The 26,936-nt window shown below is 38.4% G+C and overlaps 1 protein-coding gene across 2 annotated transcripts; it reads left to right on the top strand.

The window, feature by feature from the left end:
- The first annotated feature begins 295 nt into the window (after positions 1 to 295).
- On the top strand, positions 296 to 26,936 carry LOC121665634 (TLC domain-containing protein 4-B-like). Of its 2 annotated transcripts, none has more exons than XM_042030136.1 (7): positions 296 to 496; positions 5,507 to 5,672; positions 10,169 to 10,258; positions 13,107 to 13,165; positions 15,011 to 15,105; positions 17,027 to 17,100; positions 20,366 to 26,936. In XM_042030136.1, exons 2-7 carry the CDS (start codon positions 5,518 to 5,520, stop codon positions 20,679 to 20,681), a joined length of 789 nt encoding a protein of 262 aa, XP_041886070.1. In that variant the 5' UTR covers positions 296 to 496; positions 5,507 to 5,517; the 3' UTR covers positions 20,682 to 26,936. The 2 variants fall into 2 exon arrangements, with proteins under 2 accessions (XP_041886070.1, XP_041886071.1); XM_042030137.1 differs by lacking the exon at positions 296 to 496 and adding an exon at positions 718 to 861.

Here is a 26,936-nt window from a genome sequence, read left to right as displayed (position 1 = left end):
CTCAGGGCCCCGTGAGCCCATGGTGGCAGCTCGCAGGGGCGGCGGTGGCAGCCGGGGTGGCCGGCGGGGCTCGCTGCCCGCGCGGGCGGTCCCGGCCGTGCGCTGTCACCGCGGCTGAGTCCGGGTCGCGCTGAGGAGCTGCGGAATGCTCCCGGGCGATTTCCGTGGGCTAGCGAGCCCCGCTCTGCGCGGCCCTTGGCGGGGGCGGCGGCGGAGAGGGGGCGGCGGCGGAGAGGGGGCGGCGGCCGCCAGCACGGGGCGGGCGGGCGGGAGGGAGGGAGGGAGGGTCCGGGGAAGCCGCGTCCCCTCGGAGGCGGCGAGCGGAGCCCGGCGGCAGGTGGCGGCGGCGGCTCGGCCCCTTTAAGGCTACGGCTGCCGTAACCCGATCCCCGCCGGAGCATCCTGCGCCCAGGAAGGGCTGTCCCGTCCCCGACACCGCGGGGAAGGCATGGAGGAGGAGGAGGCGGCGCCGCAGCCCCCGTAGCCCCGCTCCCAGGTGCGGCGGGTGGGGAATCAGGGCGGTGGGGCGCTGAGAGGCCGGGGCTGGCGGGGCGGGGGCGGCGCGGCCGCTTTCCCCCGCCCCGCGGGGCTGCGCGGAGCGGTCCGTTCCCTCCCTCGGCGCGGGGCCGTCCCCGGGGACCGAGGGCCGCAGCCGGCGGCGCGGGGCGCGCTGACAGCGCAGGGCTGCGCGGGGCCGCCTCCTCCCTCCGCCGCGGCAGCGCCTGCCCGCGGCCGGAACGAGCGCGGCGGGTGCGCGTTTCTGCCCGCTCCTGCCCGCTGCCTCCGCGCTCCTGCCCGCCCGCCCGGCGGCCGCTCGGGTCGGTGCAAACGGCGGGCGCCGCGAGTGACCGGGACGGCGAGGTAATGCCCGGCTCGGGGGCAGCGCCCCTCGGGGTCAGCCTGGGGGCCCTCCGCGCCCACCAAGTCTTGCGGGTTCCCTCTCAGGGCTTTGCAACTCCAGACTGCTTGCGGGGTTTGAGGAAATTCGGTAAATGGTATCAGCGGGCACCTCACGTTGGCTACCCTGTCTTTATGAAAAGCGTACCGTATCTGCTGGTTTCTTTGGTGTTCTAAGAGCAGAAAGCTGAGTGGAGTTTAGGGTGTGAATAGCCTTAAATAGAAAAGGGAATGGCTTAAGTGTGAGTAGCTTGAATTTTGTTGCGGTTCTCCTTAACGCTGCTTACTGAGGTGAGTAAGATATCAATAATAGGAACTACCATTCAGAACCAAGTGCACAGCAAAGCTCCAGCACTGCAGATGTTTTATTACTGGGCTTATTATCAAATGTGCAAACAGTCAGTAGTCCAATGTTGCTCTCTGCACATAGGTGTGACAAGTTTTACAGCTATTGGATTTGGCTTTCAGTTTTAAGCGGATCAGGAGAGCACAGTACTTCATGCGATGTCCTGGTATCACTATCAGCTTTACGGTGTAATCTTGTTTGGAAATTGATCCAACTCATCTTGAAATCCGGTCTCGAGCAAAGTAAGGGCTGTGGGCCTTAAACCTTCCACTGCACCTTCTTACCATGTCTTGTGGCTATACTGCTACATTTCTTATTTTTGTGATGTGAAAAATTGATGGGGAAACAGTAAGATGAGGAGAACATAAATGCTAAATGCTTTTGATGGTACAACACTTGATAACTCTTCTGCTCCTTTATACTCTTTCATTAAGTGCCAACTTGTTTCTATCAGGAGTTCATAGTGTTTTCATATTGGGATGAATGGATGTTGCATCTTAATATTGTTGAGTTTTTTCTTCTAAATTTCAAGTAGAAACAGAATTGCAGGAAAACCACTGCATATTTGTTAATAGCAAATGAAAACCAACGTATTTTTAGCTCTTGTGGAGTATGATGAAAAACCCTTTGTTATTAGCCTTTCCAGAGTTACTGGGTCAATAGAGTAGTTTGAAATCACACTAGGCATGTAAGCAATACCTTGCTGAAAAATGTTAGTTTCAAATATTTGGTAATATTTATTTACCTAAAGACTACATTGAAAAGCTGCAAGAGTGAAGTTCTGATCGTATGTAGTTAACTTAATGGTTAAGACAGTAATTTCGAGTAAGCAAGGCAAATACTAATGGTGAAGAACCAACCTGTACACAGTACTGTTTTTCCTGAATTACAAAGTAGTTACACTAAACCTCCTCCCCACCCAGCCTCCCATTAACTCAAACCCTGTATCAGCTGACAGAACAGTAATCAATGACTATGCAGTTTGGGTGATAAAGTGTCTGCTCATGCATAATCCACGAAGTTCTGTATCTTGATCAGACTTTGCTGTACAGCTACAAGAAGATACTTGGAAAAAACCCCACAGTGTATTTGAAGCTGCCTGACTTACTGACTTTGGCCTCTGTCAAAGAAATTTGTAATCAGAAGCTTATTGTGCTTGTTTTAAGTCAACAAGCACAATGCAACAAACCGTTTAGGTTCAGCAACGCACATAATTTTTCTTGTAAATGGAAAGAATATCTGGTAAACAACAGTTAATTTTCATGTTAAACAGGATACAGTTGAAAACAACCTAGAGATATGAGAAAATAACCTACAGATATGATAAAGTGTTTATAGCTGAACTGTTTTTCCGTCACATGTGAAATGCTATATTTACAGCTGGTCCTTGAATTGAATTAAAATATGACGCTCTTAATTGCTGAAGTAAAACATGAAATTATTCTGCACTTGGTAGTTAATATACTTAAACAGCATCTTGATAAGCATATATGAAATCAGACTTGCAAAAACTTGAGTGTCTGTGACACCAACCACAGAGGCTTAGTGATTAATTTCTTCTCTGCCTCTCTTCATCTCTAAAACTATCATTGGTTTCTCCTTTGTGGACCTCATGGTTCTGCATTTGCTGAAAGTCAGATCATACGCTTTCCATGCAAGTACCTTTTTTAAAAATTAATTCCCTCCACAGGCTCCTTAAGAGAAAGATTAGTCTTCTAATGCATTTCTTTCAAGGGATGGTTGGAAGGTTTGTTTAATTCCATAATCTGTACTAAAATGAACACCTGTCAAATGCTGAAGCATTACTTATCTAATAAAATCTTCTGGTACTAAGGAAACAAAACAAAGCATGGTTTTCTCTTGTCCAAGAGATTATGTCAATGTCTTTGAAACTCAGAGGTATTAGTGCAGTCACTGCAGATGAATAAAATGTAGCATCATGAGAATTGCTGTATTTTATCAAAAGGATGAAGTAGGTGTGATTGATGCTCAGTGGTTTTGCCATTTTTCTGAAGAGAATTGTACTTAACCTGGATTTCAGCTTCCTTCGTTAATTAAACCGAGTTTTTTTTCCTTACGTGGTCCAAGAGAAGACTTGGTTGCTACAAATGAGATAACGTAATAACAAAGTTTTGTCCCTGGGGGTAGAATCTGGAATTGGACACTGTGCAGTGCTTCTCAGCGGCTTTAAATTGGTAGATACTAAATTGATTGTTTTATTCTTTAAATGGTAAGCTTTTAGAAAATTTAGCCTAACACCCATTGTCTCTGGTACTTTAAACTATGTGAAAAAGGTATAAAGTTTGGTTTGTATTTTGTATCTTCTTGGTCAGTGGAGGCAAAGGGAGAAATATGTAGAGAATCAAGAACAGTGAATATTCAGGATAGTAATTGAAATTGGAGGTGTTGATAGAGTAACATTAAAAAGTATGCAGGGTTTATATGCTGCTGCATTAGAACAGGTCATCAGAAAACAACTGGAATCAATTGTGATACAATGCACTGCAGCGTGTGTACATGAAGATTTTAGTTTGGATTAAAAATGCACTTACAAACTGTATCATCTGGTCACCCCCTTTGATTTGTGTTGCGTAGCTGTCCCAGAGCATGCAAGCTGGATTCCTTTTGGGTTCAACTGGGCAGGAAGATAGGCCCTAGGAGCACATCCAATATGTTCCAAGAGCTGTGGAGTCCCTAGGACAGAATTAAAGCTGGTCTGAAGTAAGCACTTGAAATCCAGATGATAGAGGCAGGTTTCACTCAGTAAATTCTGCTCTTACTTGTCCTGCATTCTGTTTTTATACATGTAGCTCTGTGGGTACTAGTCAGAGGAAGTTTTATTAACTTCAGTTCTGGGGAGAATAAATAGAAAAGAAAGAGGTTGAGGGGGAGAAATTTGAGACCATTGAACCTTCTGTTTCTAAATCTTTGAAGATGAAAGTATATTTTTTCTGATATATGTATTTCAATATACTCACCATTTACACCCCAAAGTGAGAACAGTGTACTTAATTTTTTAAAAAGTTGTTATTTTGTTATTATGGTGGACTTTTTTTCAATTTTTTTCTCCTGAAGTTCAAGTTTCTTACCATCAGCAATGCAGATAGAGTTGCGAAAATCTAAGGCATGTTCAGTCAATCTGTAATGCATGTGAAATAAAGGTGGACATAAATGTATTATATAATGGATCACTTTTGTTGACCATTAGGTTTCTGTAGTAACATCAAATTATGCTATGCTATAAATCTTCATTTTATTTTTAGATATTTTCTTAAATAAAACTAAAATAAGCGACAGCAGGTTTTTACAGATATTAAAAAAAATATTTAAATATTTGAAATGAAGCCATTTGGCTTTTTTCCCCCTTTTCTGTTCAATGTAATATAAATTGACATTTTTTTGAATTTGTTACTTTTGCCAGTCTTGGAGTATAAACCACTTCACTGTCAAATTGGAGATGTATGTCAGAAGTTTGTGGCTTCTGGGAAAATATCATTCAATGTTGCAAATACTGGTGACTCAGAAGAAATGGCTGAAGCATTTAGAGACTGACACTTATGTTTGGAATTGTTTTGGTATTTAGACCTCATGAAATAGCTGAACAACCAGCAACTGAAAAGCCAATCAGCTGTGATGATAGGAAGCCTTTCAGTGTGTGTGAAATTGTGCGAAGTTTGGAGTTTTGTGAAGGAAAAAAGCTCAAATGTGAGAGCCTGCAGACTATCACAAGGACAAGCTCTCAACTGTGAACACAGTGTGAATTGGGAACTACTGCCTCTGGAAGTGTGCAAACAGAGCTGCAGTGAGGATATTGCTTTTCTGAGCTGACCCAAAAACCTCTCTTCTATGCTTAGCAGATTTCATTGTTGCACTTTAAAATTGTGTTGGCAGCAGTCAATCTGGCAATAATGAAACAAGTTTTAACTTTAGAGCTTCTTGGGACAGGAGTGAAGGCTTCAGAGCTGGTGGTTGCGCTGGTCAGTGGTCTCCACTGCCCTTTCTGTGTAGATAAAACATATGCAATTTTAGGCCACAAAAATGTATAATACGCAAATGTTAAAAACAAAACCAAAATGCAACTTTTATTTTAAATGTTTGGGCCTACTTCATACTGTTAATACTTAAGTAGAAATATTGAACAGGTAGAAACTTTTAGTGAATAATATTTCTGTTGACAAGTTTGGTGTCAAAAACACTTTCTGTGTCTGCTTAAAATAGTTAAATGGAGAACAGAGTGAAACTACCTTCTGCTTCTCTTCACAGGCTGAAGAACAATGGCTTACTTCAGCAACCCGACTATTGGCATTACTGTGGCCAGTTTTACTGTATTTCAGCTCCTGTTCCATGTTTTAAGTTCTTGGGTGTCAACACGAATAACACCTGGTTTTAACAATCTCAGCCAAAAAAGGAAGATCGAATGGAATTCAAGGTAGGATGTTCAAAACAACAGCAGCTACTGACCTACCTGAAATCATGGACACCTGAACCATCTGTGTGTGTATGTGTAAGACTGCAGAAAGCCCTATTAGTTAAATATCTGTTAAGATCAGATGGCTGGCTCCAGGCACTGAACAAATTATGCATGTGAAAGGTTGAGGCCCTTTCATGGAAACACAGCATTACAAACACTCGTACATTAAATGCTTTTTTAGACAGTGATGCCCAAGTGAAGGGGAGTAAAAAAAGAAAACAGTGACTGGTGAGAGGTAATAAGCTGAAGGGATGCTCTGTGATGCTTCTAGTAAAGAGAAGAGATATAAAATTCATATAAAATTCCTTTTCAAACATATATGAAAATCAAAATTATTGCAATTTATTCTAAATCCCAGTGTATCTCTGGTCATGCTTTTGGGAGCAAAACAATTTGCTCTCTGTTCTCTTGGTGTTACTACACTATAAACTGCTTTATATAAGTTAATGTTTTCCAAGGAATTTAATGAAGCTTTGGTGCAGTATTGAAGAGAGTCAGGTACATGTGTGTGGTGTTGGGGAACGAGACTGCAAGAGGAGGAGGAGGGGAAAGCTGTAGCAGACACAGGGTGCACGTGCAGGAAGGAGTTGTGGAAACTCAGTCCAAAAACATTCCTCACTCCCTTTGTGTTTCTGCACTTCCATCAGTGGGATGGATCTACCTGCATTACACTTGTCTCTTCAGATACAGGACTTTTAGAAACTTGTTTGGCCCAGTCAATCTTTTAAGCCGTAAAGGAAGCCTAAGATAGTAATTGAAAATGGGATGATGAATGAGGTTTTATTTGCAACATACTACTCTGAAAGGGTCTGTATAGTACACAAGGTTCTCCAGTTGGAATTAATTGGTACAGTATGACTTTGAGTAGCCTATTACAGCCTTAAAATATTTTTTCAGGTGTTCCCCTAATTTAAAGCGATTCTTCCTCAGTGCTGTTTAGTATCTGGTGGATACTTCTAAAGTGGTTTCCATTGTTCTAGGCAGCATTAACAACTCAAATAGCCTTGCCCTTCCATTTGGCAAATGTCCACTTGCAGTGTTCTTAAAGGCACCATTTTGATTTCAGTTCCATCTTCGAATAATTACCTATCTGCCAGAACAACTGTGTAGGATGCCAGTTCACAGTATCACTGCACCTTAGGTTTATCTCTCTGTTACAATTAACAATAGAGGCAGACAGGGAAAGTAAACTAAACTGTTTCCATTTGAAGCTGAACTATTGTCTGTAAGCCACATCAAATGGCCCTTGAATTGCGTAATAGGCTTTATGAGAACTTACCCCATGCCTGGTAGCGCTATGCTGGTGTAGTGCTTTGCATAATAACATGAATTGTTTTACACATCACAAGTGTGCTGGAAATAAGCTGCTCCATAATCTCTGGGCTACTTTCTAGTAAGGTGTTTAACTGCTCAACTTGATACAGTACCCCAGACTATGTCCTTTTTTTCCTCTTTGCACATTTTTCTTTACCTAGGGGTTAATAGCAGGATGTGGATGTTAGGACACATATGGGTCATGATCCCAGGCTTCATCCAGTTCTGGAGTTAGAAGGCATGAAACACAAAGCATGGTTCATCAACATCTTGTGGATGTTATAACTGAGGAGGGCATGAAGGGAAAGAAAGGCTAGCTGTGCTTGTGTTACTTCAGCTCTGCTAACCAAACACAGTGCTCTGTCAAACTGCCCTGTCACTCCAGTATTTCACCAAAATGAAGAGATACCTCAAGGAGTATCTTGCAAGTTCAGAGAACGTAGACGAGTATGTATTTATTCTGCAGACCTCTGCAGGTGGAGACAGTTACTATGTCCCAGTAAAATCCTTTGGTTTAATTTAAATTATTTAAAAGTAGATGGTTGCTATTTTGTCCTATATTGAACTGGTGCAGGGAGTGCACACACAAATGATTCTGTTGGCAGTGCTAAGGAAACTGGCACAGAGGATGGTTATGCATTTTTATCAGCTCAGCTGGGTCTGGAAGAGGGCATCTGCCTGAAATGAGCTGTAGCATTGAAAATATATTGTTACAGTTTGGAGGGCTTTGTAATCAAGCATTTGAGCTGCAGCTCTTGACTGTATTTTCCATGCTGTCAGTTTGTTCATTCTGACCTTCCAAGAATTATGAACCAATAAAGTAATTGCTTCTGGCATCTAAAGTATGCAGACACTCAAAGTGAGTTAAAAGCTATATTTTGTCCCAACTCTTCAAGTTGTTGTGCATATATTCCTGTCATCTCTCCTATAATACATGCTTGTGCTGCTATTAATTAGTTTTTAAAAAAATATGTATACTCAATAATAAAGGAGCAAATCTGCAGCTTAGCAGTGCAACTTTTTTTGTTTGCAGCTTAATGAGGGGTTAAAGGATGTAAACTTTGACAAAAATTTCAAGGAAATGTACAGAGCTTGATAGCTTGACCTAGATTCCATATTAAAATGGACTGTTGTACTATTTCCCTTCTGCCTTGTCTTCTACGGAGAAGCTTCAAAGTCCAGAGTTAAGGAGGAAATCTGTTGCTTTTTCTTTTCTTTTTCTTTTTTTTTTTAATTTTTATTTCACTCCCTTCAAGTGCTCTACTTGTGTATAGCTTGTATTCTAAACACTAAGGTTCAGATAAACAGCCTCTTCAGAGACAAATTGCAACTGTAAACTAATGAGCTGTATTTTAGGACAAATTTTCCTTCTTGCAGCATTATCTTCTCCTCAAGTTCAAAAATTCCAGGTATTTCTCAGACACTAGTACTGCATGCTGTACTTTGTTTTCAAGAAGAAAGAAAAGTTCCTATCCTTTTAAATCCTGTGTTGCGAGAGTAGACCTTTTAATTAAACTATTAATTATCATTAAAATTCTGATAATTAAATTTTCTGTCTTTGTTAAAAGAAGAGAGAGCAGGAGGGCAGCCTGTGCTATAATGGTTATTAATTTTTCTCATCCAGCTTTTGACTACTCATATTATACTAATCATTCATTTTCTAGAACACTGTTGAAAATGCTGCTGAAAATAGCAGAGGGACACTCTTGAAAAAAATTGTAAATACAGTCTCCTTTATGAAAAGTTACAGAATCTTCCATATTGCCAATAGATAACAATATAAATGGAGTAGGGATTATAACTTTCTCTTTCTTTGCAAAGTCTTCTGTAGGAAGTAAGATGTTTTCTTCAAATCTTGCATGGTAGAGCTTAGACTCCTGAGAGTGTCTTAAGGACATTTAAATTATTAATGACTTCCAAATACATGTATTCAATATGTACAAAGACAAGAATACAGCATCTGTACATTTGTGTGCATATTGTTGGTGCTGTGAATATGGTGTGAAGTGTTTCCAATCACACAGCATTGAACTTAGTTCTCATCTTTCAAACAGTATCCGTGATTCAGTATGGATATTTTTTCACATCATTTTTTTTCTTTCTAGTTACACTTGGAAAGTGGGAAAGCAGACAGTAGTTACACAGTATTAGATGCAGCTTATAGCAGTGTTAAATCCATGGCTAGAGGAGGAAGGTTACACATTTTGGACTCATGCCTGTTGCATTGTTCTACCTTCCAAGAATACATGTGGACTCAATAGGGCAGGAGTGGCCCTGGCCTGTGTGCTGGCAGAAACCCTGCTGGGGCTTCTGTAAATAGGTATTTCTCTATAAGTAAATGCTTGTTAACATGCAGAGTCTATCTACACTGTGCATGCAGCCTGTATACTGGAGACTGTTGTCTTCAGGGGAAAAAAGTGTCCAATACCCAGGTAGGGACAAGGCAACCTTGATTACTGTGAGTTTGATTTTATACTTTTCTTGTCCGATACAAAGCTGTGAGCTACTAATTGATATAAACCTGTAGCTCTTATACCTCACATACTCAGCTACAACCTTTTGTTATACAAGTTTTCTCTTTGAAAACCAGAATCTACTTCAAATGCACTAGAAATTCTATCTGAAATTTAGGGTTTTTCATTTAATGCCACTTTCCAAACCCAAACTAGATTTATTATGGGTCTTTTAATTTGGTGCCTGAAAGGAGAAACCTGCTGTTGCAGGACTCTTGGGCTAATCTGAGTATGAAAAGCATACAAATTTTCCAGCAAATAGGACAATACAGAAAACATTTGTTAGAGAACTAGATGTCATACTGTATTTAAGGATTCATTAATATATGGAATAATTAGAGGAAAATTTGGATCTCAGTTTATTATATCTTAATATTTTATATTAAGATATAATAGACTCTATTTTGTATCTAATATCACGAGACCCACCCCATTTTAAGAGTCCTTCTTTTTGACTGTTTTTCTCACCTGTCATTGTGTAAGTGATCAGATGTAGCATAGAGAACAGATGATTGTCTTCCACAGAAGTATCTGGGTGCAGTCGAGAATGCCTTTGGAAACATCCTGCCTTAAGCAGGGGGAGTTGTGAATGGCAGTACCTCCTTGTGACTGTGATCTCTTTTTCAGGACAGTGTCCACGTTCCACGCCTTGGTGGTTGGAGGGTTTTGCCTATATATTTTATTGTACGATGATGCTGTTAATGCTGACCGTATCTGGTAAGGCATGTTACATATATGTTGTGTTTACACAGTAAAAATAACATAATTGAGAAGAAAAAAAAATCCTGCAATGTATTAAGTACTGAATGATTGTTTCATTTTCCATTAAAATATGCAGTTGTGATGTGTTCATTTTTATGTCTGTACTATGTGAAAATTTGATAATTATTTTGTGAGTATTAATGTCTTCAGTGTGTCTCTGTGAAGTGGAATAGATAAAATACAAGCAATTGATTTGAAATAGCATATAAAATTGCTAAAGAGTAAACTGTAACTAAGTCAGTATGACTGAAACTCTGCTATTTACAGTAATCATTTAAAAGTGAAATTGAAAAGCTGTAGCAGATCTGGATAGTGTCTATCTGTGTGAAAGTTCTCCATTGAACCCTGCAAAGGGTTTGGGCTCAGTGCAGAGAAAATGTGGTATTACTGTCAGGTAATGCCTGAAAATAGATACAGTAGACCATAACAAAGACTGGAGCAGTAAGCTGGACAGTAAGCTCCAGAGAAGCATCAGTGTTGTGTATGTATACATTTTTTGATGGTCTAGGACTTCTCATAAAACTTTTCCTTTTTTTCTGTATGTATTAGAGACTAGCTAACATAGATGGTGTAGAAATTGTTTTTGTGGTGGTGAGGATCACACGGTAGAAAATGTGGAGGTGGTAGAGATCAGATAAGGAGAGGGAGAAGATGTAAATAAGTGGATTAAGTTGTAGCTTCGTAGGAGAACAAGCTCTTTCTTATTACTGTTCACAGTCATTACAGTTTTTCAAGTTTGGTGTTTGATTAGCATTTTATATGACTCTATCTGCAAAGAAGTTGGAAAAAAGTCAGTCATGTGGGCTTTCATTTGTTCTATCTGCTTGTGCATGTTTGCCACACATACCTCCTTAGCAATCACCAGAGAGCTCTTCCCATTTGCTTATTCAAGTCACTCCCTGTTTGTCATTCCACACTCTTGCTTGCATCAAAACTGGCCTGCAAACATCAGGGCCCATTAATTCCATTGCACTTTCTATTCAAGGAGATAGATCAAGAAATCTGGAAGATTTTAGACTAAATTCTGAGTTTTCCATTTATTGAAGTTAATTTGGGATTCTAACATGGACTCCTCTTGAAGGGGTGTGACAGATGGACAGTGCAGCCATATATGCTGTTGAAGTGTTGGTTTAGAAAGCCTAGAGAAGGTTTGTTGCAAAGTGACCATTCTCTGGGGGGAAAAAAAGAAGGAAAGTGAACCATTCCCTGTCCCATCCAGTTAAGTCATGTCTACCATTATCACGGAATCAATTTCATATACTCAGTCCTTAGCATGTTCTCTGGAGAATATGAAGGCTCTTGAGCACAGGCTTAATCTTGGTGGTGATGTGCTGAACTGTGTTGGGACCACTTAAAAGTTTAGTTATGATGCTGCTGCAGCTGGGAGCTCTAACATGAGGGCTCTATGTAAAGAGTTTCTGCTAACGTTATGAGAACACATCTGTTTATGCTCTATGTCTAAACCTAAAGAAGCACTCAGCCCACAACCTATGTAGCTCATGAAATCAGGTTTTGAAACCATGGAAAAATGTTCCTATTTCAAGCAGTAGTTAAAAGAGCCTCTGTGGCCAGTCTTAATAGATGGAGTAAGCTCCAAACTCTCCTGGTAATGATTTTTCTTCACCTAGCAGCAGAATTCTGGCTTCGTGAGTCCTATTTTCCTGTAAACTATCCTCTCACTGAGGGAAACAGTTAGTTTTAGACACTAAGAAAGCCTTAGAATTTAGTGATCAGATTGTAATAATACAGGAAATCTCTTCCACTGCTCAATTCCAACAGGATTAAGAAAAAATAGTTAAGTAATAGCATTTTACTGTGTTCTGGCTGAGGCAGATTTTGTATTGGAGTTGGCTGTAAGCACAGTTAGGTTCCTTTTTTCTGGAAAGGTTTAGAGCAAGGCTTACTTTCACAGCTTGTCTTGAGCAGTCCACATTTTATGAATCTGTTGACCTGTCACTTGAAGCTCAATTCATATTTACACAAAACATAGCTAGATTAGTTGCACAATTTAATTAAAAAATTAAGTTCCAATCCTTATGCCAAGGATAAAAGACTTGCTTACCAAACTCCTCAAAGTTGGAGTGCACAGAGGACAGTGGAGGGAAGAACAAACATTGCTTGCTGTAATGTGGATGCTTCCCTTTCTTGAGCTGTATTCACAAGTTTGGGTTTGTTGAACATTCTGTAGAAACTGAAGTTGTGTGTGCTACCAAGAGCTTTGCCTGCTGAATATTTGGCACCAAAAGGGAAGGGATAGAAGGTGTGGAAACTACTCTGAAAAGCATTTCTGCTCAAAGGTTCTTTGGCTCCAAAGAACTGGCAAATAATTCTTTTCCTGTGTCCTTCTGCTCTGTTTATCCCTATAAATGAATATAAAAAGCACCAGCTGAGCAAGATATTTTTATCATCCTTACCAAAGTTTTAGCACTGGCAGAAGACAAAAATGGAGACACAGAGTGTCAGTTAAAGGGCTAAGAGGCACTGACTGCACTGTTCTTTTTTATCCTCAGTTTCCTGAGAAGCCAGCTCAGAGTGCTTGCTGGGTGTCAGTTCAAGTCTCTAGCAAGGCTCTTGGGGCAGTCTCTATGCCAAGGCAGGGGTTGATCGTGATGAGGGTGGTTAGTAGATATCTTTTATCTGGGTGGGAAAGGAATCCACTTTTATGATTAGAACCCTTCTTAACTAGATTGCATAATACCTTACTGATGAGCCAAGGATAATGTGTTCTGATGGGCATTGTGTTTGAGATGTGTATGTCTTTTGTAAATTAGGCTGTAACTATGTATTTTTGGTATCTTTGCAGGGGTGACCCTTCAATTGTGAAGCTGAATATTGCTATTACCACAGGCTACCTCATTTCTGGTAATTATGCAACATGTATATAACATGCACAACCTGTTTATTTCTATTGAGTCACTATACCTGTATGTTTATACTGAGCCACTATGGTGAAGATGTGATATGTGCACACAATACAATTTCTACTGTGGCTTTTCAAATCACTAATGGATTTGTGGGTTGTGGGGAAATCACAGGATCTTGCTAGTGGATATGAAAGATGGACTATCTCCTCAAGCACTGAGGAAATGCCACTGTGTGGCTTTGTGATGGTTTGATGTGCAACCACCAGCTCCAGCTCAGTTTTGTCCCTTGGCCAATTGAGAAGGTGTTAGAGCAGTGCCCTTCACTCTCTTCACAGTGCCTACAACTCCTAACTCTTCTATCATGAGTTTCTTCCTGTGACCTCAGAATGCTGGCAGAAGAATTTTAGTAACCCTCGATACAAGCTGAGGCAAATGATACCATAGGATCCTGCCTGCCCATCTTTTAGTCTCATTTAAGTCAAAATTTATTCATGTATGAAACATGGTAATTTAATATTATTTACTTGGTATGTTATTTATTCCTCCATATGTTTTATGTTCTTAGTTTTGCTGTCAACTAACACTGGCATGGGAATGTTGCTACAAAAAATGGATTGGAGCTTTCTTTTTTGTTGTGTGGGGATAATACTGGCTTATCAAAGCAAAAACTTGTGACTTGGACTATTTTCAGTGAAAACTTCTCATGTTAGGATGAAGTCTCTGGTTAGAGACTGGGCCATGGACTTGGTTATCTCACACTAGATTTCTCAGCCCAGTGGAAGTGATAATCTGGTGATCAGCATACTCAGTTAAACTGTGCAGTAGTTTAAGTGTCTGTTTTTTTTCATAGCTTCATCTGCCATGTTAAAATTAATCAGTATCTATTTTTGAATAATTATACATTAAAGTTTCATTATGAATTAATGAATGCCTTTGAACAGGCATCTCAACCTGGCCACTCATTCTCTCTCACTTCCCTATATAGTTGATGTTTAATTATTAATAGGAAGTGAAGCAGCTATGTCAGATGATGTAGAGCCCTGCCTGAGGATAGCGAATATAAAAGAGATCAAGGCACAGGGGTAAAGTCTTCGATTTGGAACCTTGGTCAATAATATTCCAGTCCAAAGTACTCATTTGCAGGAAGTAGGGACAGAAATTGCTTGTTCCAGTACAGAAAAGAAAATCTTCTGAATTCTCAGACCATCATGGGAGAAGAAAGTTTTTGTTGTTGTTGTTCGTCTTGCTTTGTTTTATGTTAAAGCTTTCTTTATAACACTAACTTGGGTCTGCCATGTCATTTTTGAAGTAACTGGAAAATTTGGATTAAATAAAACCAATATGATTCTTACTCCAAATGCCTCTTGCAAAATATTTTTGGTAAATGGTTCCCTATTTACTGGTATAATTACTTTTTGATTCAGAGGTTCTCTATAGTAGCATTTGTTGCACGTATTTGTATGCTTGCTATGCCCCCTGGAGACCCTCCTGCCTTTTTTTTTTGTCATTTGTTCCAGATTTTTGGGGTCATAAGTGTGAAAAGTCACTATGAGATTCAGGATCCACCTTTTCCTTCCAAAATACTTTGGCTAAGGTTATTGCATCTGTAGTTCCAGTGATGTGGAAAGTAACCATTTGTGGAAATTGTTGGGAGAATACTGCTGCTTAATGGTTTGACTGAAGTAAAGTCTTTAGGATAAAAATGTTCTCTTCAGAGATCATTAATTCAGAGGGTTTCTACTGATGCCATATCTTGGTATATCTCTAGAACTTAGAAAAACTCTTCTGAGGTCAATGGTTGTATAATAAATTGTTCTTTATAGTTATTTCTGCTCTCTTGTAGATCTGTTGCTTATTATTTACTACTGGAAAGCAATTGGTGACAAATTTTTTGTAATACATCACTTGGCAGCTCTGTATGCTTACTATTTTGTACTGGTAAGTGCTGTATTTTCTTGTAACATAAGCAGATGAGATTACAGACATGGCTTTTATAGACCTTATTTGCTTAATGTTGAAAAAAAATTAATGAGAGGCATATTTATACTTCGAATCATTATTTTTAAATATTTTTATCGGTTATTTATGGTAAGGGCATGCCTTTTCAATGTTACACTCCAACAAAAATGTGTAACTTCATTGAACTTAAAAACTTTTCTCAGTGTTTGCTGTAAAGAGACTTTGACAGAAGAGCTTTTCATGTGGTTATAGAAAAGGGTTTTAAATAAAACCACAAGCTTGAATATTTAGTTGGAAAGTTAGAAGGAAATGGTTTCAAGTGCTTATGTTCTGCTTCTGTCTCCCAGGTAACAAGTGAGAGGATGAGGGGAAATGGCCACAGTTGTGCGAGGGAGGTTTAGTTTGGATAGTAGGAGAATTTCTACACTGAAAGGGTGGTCAGGCAAGTGTCCAGGGAAGCGGTGGAATCACCATCCTGGAAGTTTGAAAGGGGTGTGGATGTGGCACTTGGGGATATGCTTTAGTGGTGAGCACAGTTAATTATTGGACTCAATCTTGAAGGTCTTTTCCAACCATAATGATGTTTTCCCTGCCTACTGTGTGAATCCCAGGCTTATAATATTAAAAGTGTTGAGATGCCAGATTACTGTCAGATTTCCCATGTAATTGTTTAAAGGGGCTGAAGTACACTGACAAGTAAATACTCTGTTTCTGGTTGAAGATAATTACATCTATTAATATTATAATGGATGAAAGTGAATTAGAGCTGAATATTAGATAAATGAAAATACCACTACCAAGGCTAATCCCCGTTACAGAAAATTCATTAGTTGTTTCTGGAGGAAACAGAAAGCACAGTGTTAGTGTGAACTTCTTCTGAAGCATTTATTACTATGTGGATATAGCTCTGCCCATGGATATCAGTGTGTTGCTCCCAGTCTGTTGTCTTCAGAGAAAGTTATTCCTAAGTAAGTTATTTCCAAATTGACTTTTGAGGATAGGAAAGAATTTGGTTAAACACACAGATTTTCTGTTTGGTGTAGTGCAAACTGACATGAGAAGCTTGAAGTTGTGGGTATTTGCTTGCTTGATGGGGGAAGGAAGAATCATGACACACACTCCATAGGTTGATCAGGAAACCTATGGAAATTAAAACCCCCCGACCTTTTTATCTCTACATCTGCAAACTGCTGTTTACCCAGCCATTGTGTAAGTGGATACTGTTTCCAGCACAACCAACTGATAAGGCAGATCCAAGGCTGTGCTGTGTCACTTGGAGGAAAGGGCTCAGCTGGAGGGGTGTGGTGTGAATGTGGCACAGGGAGGAGCTGTGCCCGGCTTCCGGCCCACGGGCACGGCAGGGACCTGGCAGAGCTGCTGGAAAGGGCCGCCCCTGCCCTCTGCAGGAGGGAAGAAAGGGCTTCACGTGCCCTTCCTGCTGTCATATAAGAGCTGAGAATTCGTCTTCGCTTTCGCGAAATATGGTCCTAAAACAATGCAGGGAGATTTTTCTTCAGGATACAGTGTTTCTCTTTGGGCTTGTTTAAACATCGAAAAGTCAAAAATACTTATAATTCTTTTAGACAGTAATACTATGATGATAATTAATAATCTATGACTACTTGTGCAGGTCTTCTCTAGTTAGCTTTCCATGGCCGTTTAACTGTAGGTCTTATAAAGATTTATTTGAAGTAAGAAGCTACTGATTGGAAATACCTGAAGGACAATTGCAGCTTTTGTGATAAACCTTCTTTTGAAAGTGCAAGAAAGGTGGCCTCAGCTGGCAAACTCAGTTTGATTGAAGAAGTTAATGTATCATTCTGTGTACACTTAGAGACTCGATGACAATTTCACATCTACATTGTTGATTCTTGTATGTCTGTTTTGTTTTGCTAACCAGAGCAAAGGTCTCCTGGCTTACTTTGGAAACTTCCGTCTGCTTGCAGAGTTCTCCACTCCTTTTGTCAATCAGCGGTAAGTGGTCAGGGAGTTTTTCCATAGTTCTTTTAAAATTCAATCTGCATTATTATTTCTGTCACTTAGGAAGTCTTTTTATAGTTGTTGTATGTCTGCTGAGAGGGAATTTATATATATTGAACTAAGGATTACTATATGAAAGTCTTTTTTGCTATGAAAACATTTTGCTGCTATAGCTGCAACAGTGTAACTAATGTATTCATCCCTGACCTCCTTTTTAGGTTAGGCCAGGTTTTTTATGAAATGCCAGATTTTTATGAAAATGCCAAACAAAAAAGTTCACAAATAAAATATTGTTTACTAACTTTTGTATACTAATATAATTTTTATAATGAAGCCATCTTCAGTATGGATGTTTTTTCTTGGTATCGTGGACCAGGAAAAGAAGCAAGATAATATTGTCATCAGGATCCTAGAATGGAATTGCATTGCCCTGTATAACTTGGAAGTCTATTTTCCAATATCCCACACATGTGGATCAATATTAATATATGCATATGAATGTCTAGAATAATATGAATGTATATTCTTTATTTGCTTTCAAAAATACTTCTGTATTTTGAGCACTTAAATATATCTTAAATAGTAAGTCTTCACACCTGTGATTAGAGAACAAAGGGGCAGAAGCTTTTCCTGCAGAGTCAGAGCCTGCCCTGGCTGCTGGTTCAAGTGTTTCTACCTGATTTGCTGCTGTATCAGACAAGGAGGATGATAATGCCACACATTGCAGCAAGGGGAAGGCTGTCATTGGAGTTTCATGGTGCTGTGGGGAGGGTGGCCTCTCTCTTTACTCTGTAGCCACCAGGACGCAGCTGGGGATAGGAATTTGCCCAGAAAGGCTTCACCTCAGGTGAGGGGCTTTGGTACAGAGCAGTGCTGCAGTCTTCTCCTCTTCCTCCAATTTTTTGCAATGTAGGATGAGAACTTTCAGTGTATCAGATGCCTTTTTCTTACCCATGCTTTTTGGAGTGCATTCCTGCTTTACTGATGCATGTGTGGCATCTGTTTTCTTTTCCAGATGTCTGTTAGAGAAAGGATAAGGCAAATAGAAACTGTATTCCTCCTGCAGACAGGCTATTGCCCATTACTGCATTGTGATTGTAATCTCTGAAGTGTTTTATGACACTGTAGCATTCCTCAGAGCTCTTACGAATAAAAAAGATTGTGCTGAGATCCCTTTTGAACATTAGTTTGGTAAACTCAAACATACAGGAGGAGAGGGTGAGATTATGGAGCTCTCCAAAGGCTGCTCTCCTCTGCCCCAGTGTAGCTGAGGAGTAGATTACAGTGTCGTAGCCTGTGCTCTGTGTGCAGAGAAACTAAAGACTAAATAAACGCTCCTTCAGACTTAATGAAGAAAAAAGGTTTTATATTGATACTCATGCCCTAGTGACTGGCTGTTGTCCCAGCTTCTACCAAAATAGGATGTCATGCTGGGTTCCTGTGGGTTCCTACACTGACGCTTACCTTTTGGACTGTGGCGTTAGGAGGTATTGTGGTACATCTGGCTCTTAAAAGTAATTTATGTTATACTTTCAAAATGCCTATGGTGAGATTATGGGTCTTTGAATACTGACATTTAACACTCTCTCAGAAAAGCAGAAATTGCTGCAGGAGATAATAAAGTCCCTTGCACTAAGGGATGTCATCTCATTAGTGCATGATTTTTTTTTCCATTACATTTGAAGTGAATCAGACCCTTAAGACAGTAAGAAGTGGATAATGATAACGACTTACGTTATGTTTCTTGTTTGCATTCTTAGTACTACCAAAAGAGCTCTTATTAAAATATAAAAAGATATTCTAATCTCAGAACTGTCTGTGTATTTCCTGTCTGTGTTGTTAGGGTTCTCTAATTGGAGGTTGTCTCCATGCCAAGCATTTAGATCATTTAATGTTAGTATCAGCATTTATATAATTAATTCTGAACTGTGTGGGTAAAACTGTAATGGTAACTGTTATTTACAGACTTTTTTTTTTTTTTTTTTTTTTTTAATTTGCTGGGAGAAGGAAGTTGCTAGATGTCCAATTACCTATACTGGCATATTGCAGTATGTTTGAAAACCATTTTTTACATTACTTTTTTTCTGCATTGTATATATCATTGAAAGCAAAGGCTTTGATTGTAAAAGTCTGACCAAACATATCAGGTTTTTCTCTTCATCATGCCAGTAAGTGTTTCTGTGGTGAGGCATCCTGCTTCTGAGCTGGACTGCCACCTCGAGTGCCTGTATTTTAGTTGTCCTAATTGCATGCTTAATGAATTTCTGGAATATTTCTGTTAGAACTGGATGTCTGGCAAATCTTTTTAGTGTATTTATAATTACCTGGGTTGTAATCTGTAGGTAATTAAATTAAACATTACTTTTAAAACCAGTTTTAGAACTGTTTTTTGTTAAATAATTTTAGCCTTGTATCTTACTGGAAAAAACCAGATTATTTCATTCTTTTCCCCATCCCTCATTAAGTTGTTTTGCTCTCGTTCTGCCTGCCATTGCTGCACAAATTTTACTTGTGTTTATTCTGGTTTAAGTGTGAATAACAAAGGATTAGAGGAGTCTGTTGTTCCTTTTTCAACCCTCGGGTTCTGTGTGCTAGGCAATAGATAAATTATGCCTGGCTACTGAGGAATAAATTTGCAAGAATTCTTTTTTAAAACCCATTTATGACCCAGTAGTAGATGGAGAGGGAGATTTATCTTTTTAATTGCATAATATTCCAAGATGTGATATGATCAAGAGCTTACAATGTCTGGTTCTGAAAATGTTCTGGTTTTGGGCTGAACAGAAGCAGTCAGAAAATCCCAATTATGAGAAATTAGAGCTCCACCTGGATTACCAAATCGAAATGCAATTTTAGAATTGCTTTCAGTGAAACAAAGAGAATTTTAGCTGCTGTTGGTATGAACTATAATAGCAAGTAATAAATATGTCTTTATGATTTTAAAAGATAATTTTATGAATGTATATTACACAATAGTCACTGAAATGCACATTGGTTGTCAACTGGTTTACAATTCATATCAGGATATTCTGTGTGTTATTCTGCAATATACTGGATATCATACACAGCTTAAGTGGTGGGTAAAAAGTGCAGCTAAGCAGAAGAATTTTTAACTAAGCCAAGACACAGTGCAATAATTTAGAAATAATAAAGGTAGAAAGAATTAATAAATGATGAATTAAAAAGAAACATGACATAGAATAAGTTTTAATGAGATGGCTTCAAGTCTGCCTGGTATTTGTGAACACTTCTTTTGCAGGTGGTTTTTTGAAGTACTGGGATATCCCAGATCTTCAAAGGCCAACATCATCAATGGTGTGCTGATGACAGTTGTGTTCTTCGTGGTGAGGATTGCCGTCATGCCTGTATATTACAGCCATGTAATTTCTTCATTTGGAACAGAAGGTTTCCAGAGATTAGGATTTGCAGCCCAGAGCGCCTGGATTATCTCAAGTGTTGTCTTGGATATTATGAATGTGATGTGGATGGTCAAAATTGCAAAAGGATGCTACAAGGTCATTTGTCTTATTGGACAGGACGAAGCGAAAACTCATAGAAATGGAAAATCTGCCTAGAAATCATACATAAAATGAAATTTCTGCTATGAAAATATTTTGGGTTCACTGAAACAGTGCACATTTCTGCCATGGAATGCTCCTATTATGGAAACAAGGTATTACCTCTGTACTGATCTTACTCTTTCCCTAGCCACACTGCCTGCACACCCAGGGCCACGCTTTGCGGATCCTGTCCAGTGAGGAATAGAAGCAAAAGCTCACACAGATGAGTTCCACATGCCTGATCTAAGCAGTTGCAAGCATCAGAAATTAGAAAGGAGGAGACTGATTACTTGCTTATTGTCCACCAGTGTGTTCAAAGTGTTTTTCTCAGGTTTCTCTGATTAAAATGTTTTATAAATCCAGTGAATACTGACGTATCTGTTTTTTTAGAAAATGAAAAATTCCCCAAACTCCTGATTATGGTGCAATTTTCCAGGCACATTTCTATGGTTTCTTCTAGGAATAACAATCAAGATTTCATTCTTGACAACTTTTTAATTTTTGCAAGAAAAGCTAAAAATTTGGCTTTGATTCTGTGAAGTCTTTTACTGCTTTTTTTTCTGCCTTATATGAATGCAAACCATTTTGGGAAATTTATGAAATAATTTTATCTAAAATGCTGTATTATAAGATCATATGATTTCTTAAAAGTTGTTAGATTTCCCATTTTGATGGGAAGGATTACCATTTGCTGTGCTAGGTTACATGCAATAGTACATCTAAATTCCCCATGGAACTTTTTTTGTAAGTTAATATGGTAGATGATGCGTGGAAATGGCATAATTCTTACTGAAGCGCTTTTTCCTTTGCTGCTACTACCTTTGAGAAGGGCTGCAGTTCTTCTCAGAGTATTTTTAACCATTGGCTATTTGGATTCAAAGTTTAATAGCAAAGAAATAAAAATCTTCTGTATATGTGATGTGTAACTTTCAGTAATACCTTTTTCTTTTATCACAGAAATGACCTATTTGATACGAAGTGTTCAGAATTTTGGTCACATTTTCCTTGTTAATCAAGTCAGAAATCTGAGGTGTTGACTAAAAACGCTCTTGTATCAACTGTGCCAAACTCCTCTAAAGCTGTATGGTAATTCTGCAGAAGGAACAGTTGACCTCTGTAGACACATATTTTTTTTATACCACACATTTGTCAATAGGTACTCAGTTCCTCCTTCTGTGAACTTGAAGGCTTGGAGGTCATCAGAGAGGAATCCTGCCATCTAGGAATAGTCTAAAATCTCAATTATAATACAATTCGAGGAAATTCTGAGTTCTGTTTTATTTAAAATAATTTTGAGAGCTATATTTAAGTGTAAATTTGTTTTGTTTCACTTCTTTTAACTGGAATTGGGACTGATTAACTTCTGTTTTTTTTCCTTGGTGTAGGTTTGCTAAAAGTGTCTGTTTTCACTGAGACTTTAGCGCACATCCCAATTATTGTAGCAATCTGTTAAAGCAATTTCTTTTCAAAGAGAAAGATAGCATATTTGCCCTGTGTTGGGTGACTAGTCCTGCTCCAGCTGACAAAGCTGGGTGATGTGAGCTCTCCCCTCCCTAGTCAGAGGTGTGAGTGCCCCGTGCTGTCCTCCCTGGTGAGGGACTCAGCGTTCCCCGCTTACAGAAGCTGGATGTAAGACCCAAGAGGAATGCATAGGCTGAAATGCCTTTTTACCAAGGCAGCTGCAATGAGTTTAGTTTCTCAGTTAAAATGCTGTCAGGGAGTATTGTTTGGACTTGTGTAAGATGCACTTTTAACAGCCTAGCTCCATTGCTCAGCTGGGCAGGCTTTTTTTCTAAAACAGTTTCCCAATCCTGCCTTTTTAAGGGAGATAGCAAGGATTGTTAGTACTTGTGTTTTTTGGACCCTGTGATTATTAGTACTTCACAGGCCTACAGACAAAAAAATCTACTTATGCCTTGGGAGAGTTAGCAATTAATCTGTTGAGCTGTATGATCTGAGTGAGCACAGTGCCTCGTTTGGGTACCAGTAAATCCACAGTCTGTGAGAGTTGATCCTGTGACTTGCTTTGCTCCAAGAAATAGACTCTCTTTTATGCTAATTTGCAGAACCTGGTATCTTTTAAAATGTGATTTCAGTGTACCTAATGCAAAATTGTGAAAAGGCTGTGTTTTTATCATCTTTATGATTTAAAGATGGATATGAAATACTCTTTTCTTTGCTTTTTAAATCACTAGATCCCTGCGATTTAATAATTTTGTAATAGCTTGTTCTTTTCTAAAATAAATTGAATAAATTCAAGCATTTTGGAGAATTATGCTTGAAAGCAGAAGTCTGCTTTTCTTTTTAGGGAAGTAGGATGAGAAAATTGAGGAGATGATTTGGAGAAACTCTTGGGGTGATAACTCATGAAAAGTATCTGAAATTTATAATTTCTTAGCATTGATTTTAATATTTCAGTATTTTAAATATTTTGGTCTCAGTAGAGGCCATTCATTAAAATGGTCTACTTCTTCCACTTCTAGATAGACTTGTGTTTGATAGGGGAAAAAAAAAAAAGTCAAGCTATAATAAAATGTTAAATTAATGTTAAAACTAGATTTAGAAACAAAAAACAATCCAAAACTCTGCATACTACACTTTGGCCAACAGTCCAGAATTGAAGAGCAGTAGGACAAATTCTTTCAGAACACCTAGTATTTTGGATTGCGGCACAAAATTAGTGTAATTAAAATTTTATTTTGCAATGCATTAGCTTCAAATTTTATCATTTTTTAAAAAGTTATTACAGTTATGTCCTGATGCATCAGAAGAAAATTTTCTTATGAAAAAACTATTAACAGTTGTGGTTTCAGCAAAGACTTTAGTAAACAGGCAGCAAAGTTGTGATGTACTGAATACAGTAGTATATAGGGCACTTTTTACCTGCCATTAAAAGCTTATAATACAGCAAATTAGATAGCTGAGGAACCCATTTTTAATTGCACTTTATTAATTTTAAAAATGTGGTGAAATAATGAAATTTAATGTTGTAAGCTTGTGTCTTTGCTTTTTTATGCAAAAAAGTAAATGCATGATAATTAGCATTGTAACAAATGCTTTTGAATGTAATATCTTATTAGTGGCTTAAAACTTCTATTTTTAACAGATGCATTCTAAAAGCAGACTCTTGGCATGTCACCAAAAAGGTGTCTTTTCTGTAGGCATATCAAATGGAAGGAGTGACTCTTGTAAAAACTGCTGTTTATCTTTTCTTTTCCATTCTTCAATACCAGGTGACATAAAATTAGCTCGCTGATCACGGGAGAGACTATTTGTACCCGTTAGGCTGTATGTAGAAATGCAAGTTAACCCTTTTTTATGGCTTTAATTTTTCATCAAAAGATGAGTAAATACCACATTCAGAACTCTACAGGAGAAGGGTAGGTCAGGCTTTCTGTAACTGATTTGTGGAATCAGTACTTGCAGAGAGGAATTATACTTCAAATACTCATTTTCTCAGTGAGTGTTTCAGTGGATTTCAGTGGAAAGTCTCACAAAACGAGATGCTGTATGGGTTATTTGTGTGAATTCTTCAGTGGTAAGAATTACATCTCTGAAGCCTACTCTACCTCTGTAAGTACTTGCTATCTTGACTGAGCTCAGTAATTTAATAACTTAATTGCATAAAAAACAATCAATTTAATAATGAAATATATGCACAGGAAAATGAGGAGAGCTGACAACATATAAATTCTTAACAATTCCAAATTTTGTACTAAAGTTTTTAAAAAGGTAAATTAGTTACAGTGTTTGGAAGAGAATTACTTTACTTAAAATATTGTGGGAGAAGATTACTTATATTGCAGAACTAACGTTACCCTAAGGATAAAAGCTTACATGAGTGAGCAAATGCATCAGTTTAGAGGCATAGAAAGGCACAAAGTTAATTCCTGGGCATAGGCCAGCGACATGGGATACACATCATAAAGTCACCCCAAGACATGCATTCAGGCAGGCTTAAAGAGGAGAGGAGGAGGAGGTTTTGAGTACACACACAGAGATCCAGATGTCTTCCTACTGCTGTAGCTGGGACAACAGCAGACTGATACGTAGCAGAAAGGTTTAGGTGTTTCTGTGTCTCTGTTGGCAATGGAAAATGAAACTTTATTCTTTAAAATTTTCAAGCTGTATAAAATGGAATACCAGTTGTTGATTACTGTATGAAGAGGACTTTTTCTCATGGCCTTGTGTGTGTTTAAGCATATGTACGTACAAGCTTTCTGTAAAAGACCATTTAATAGAGAAGTTTGAAAAATTTTGTGATGCTTCTGCTGAGCCATTCAGAGGAAAATAAAGGGCTGCTTTACAATTACTCCAGTTTAGGGTCTGGTGTGGTGTTGGCTGCTGCTGAAAACCATCGGTAAAGCAAACAGAAAGGGACTAGAATTTTCAGATGAAAAAGTGCAAGTGTAGAACACTTTGAAAAGTATCACAAGCCCCTTTGATATTTTTAATAGCCTACTGTACAACAGCATTATCTAGCTACAAGGAACTTCACGAGGGGAAGTTTGCTCCTGGTCAAATTTCTCTGTCTTATGGAATACAGCCAGAAAAAGAACAGTACTATCAGCAAGCATTGCTGATATTCTGATTGATAGCAGTCAAATGGAAATAGTGATAATATTTATGAACTTTTAACATTAATCCAAACCTGGATAAAATCTCTGTTAGACAGGTGAAGGTCTTAGGATTTTCTGAAAGCAACCTGAAAGTTGTTTTTATGGCAGAGAAGATGAAATATGTGCTGCCTGGGTTGTTTAGGGATCTGGGATTAAGCATCAAGTCATACTTTTAGATGGTAACACTTGGTAAGGTTTCTTATCCATTAAAAATTTCTACTAGCTACCTCCTTTGACATTCTTGTTCTATTTATAATAACCAAGCACTTTATAGTTCAGTGAAGAATGGAAGGTAGCTATGGAGAATAAATTTTATTGTTTGGTATAAGAAATATTTTGGCAAAATTTCTTCTGAGAACAGTTTCATTGTGTGATGTCCTGCACTGAGAGGGCATCTGTTTATTATGAAGTATATACATTTTTAACCTTCTTGTAAGTAAAAGAAGTGTCTTTAAGAGAGTAAAGTATGAAGAGTTCAGCATGGCTTGGTATCAACCATATAATGATTCAGTGTGCTATTTATAACTTCCTACTTACTGAAATTGAAAATATAAGAGCAAATAAAATATTCTGTATTGTATCTTTATTTTTAATCTATGTGTGGGATGTCAAACATTGTACTTGTCTTGTGGACAGGACATGCTTTTACGAGCCTAGAAGTATTTAAGTATATGAGAATCTGCACCCAGATGGAACACGTTGCATGTAAATTGTCTTCTAAGTTTTAAAATTTTGGTATTTTTAAAAATTTGCTAAGTTTGAAAGCAACATTTAAATATTTATACTAAGCTGTAATACCGAATACAAAATTTTAAATGCAATGTGGTTTTGTTTATAGTAATCCTATTCCAGTTTCACAAGAAAAATCCATCAAATCATAGGGGGAAGGGAGGAAAAGGGCTAATCATGAGCTCGGCTATATAATTTGCACACTTAATATGCACACATCCAAATATCCTGGATTTGCTTCTAGCATGCATTTACCAGTGTTTTCTTCAATATTGGCAGACACCTATATATGTAGAATAAGCACAGCTAACCTGTTATAAAATCAAATTACAAAACCTGTTTGGAACAAATGAGTTACAAGTTAGGCATAAGTAATGGAGCCTGTAATTCAAAAACGTTTATATAATCTTCTGTCTAAGAAGAAACTTGATGAGTTTATCTAACTGATGTGCAGAGCAAGGATGAAAACTGTAGATCCTGCTAGACTGATTTCTGGTAAATCTTGACAATCTGGTTTGCAGTAAATTCTAATACTGTCACAAAATGTCAGGATCACATTATTAAATTCAACTAGTAACGTGACCTGATTGTAGTAGCAATCCTTATCATGGCGCAAGAACTTAAAAATGCAATATAACGATTCTGAAGATTGGTGATAAAAGTAATCTGTCATAGTAAGGTGAATGATTAAGTATTATAGGTTTAAATATACTTTTTATTATAAGAAAAAAATCTGAATTATTTGTTAGCATTTCAGTGATATTGTAAAGCATTTCTGTATTTTGTTTGAACAGTTTAGGAGCTTGCATAAAATGATATTGGCTGATTTTTTTCCCTTTGATATATGCAATAATGTCAATAAGCAATAAATTGCATGTTGTATGCAAGGTATTGGTACTTCATAATAAAGAAAAGGAACACA

The sequence above is a fragment of the Corvus kubaryi genome, unplaced genomic scaffold (genome assembly GCF_017639235.1).
Source record: "Corvus kubaryi isolate FWS band 111438036 unplaced genomic scaffold, C.kubaryi_AGA036_p1.0 37334, whole genome shotgun sequence".
Classification (NCBI taxonomy): domain Eukaryota; kingdom Metazoa; phylum Chordata; class Aves; order Passeriformes; family Corvidae; genus Corvus; species Corvus kubaryi.
The sequence above is the reverse complement of the archived record's forward strand: the minus strand, read 5'-3'. Positions and strand labels throughout refer to the sequence as shown.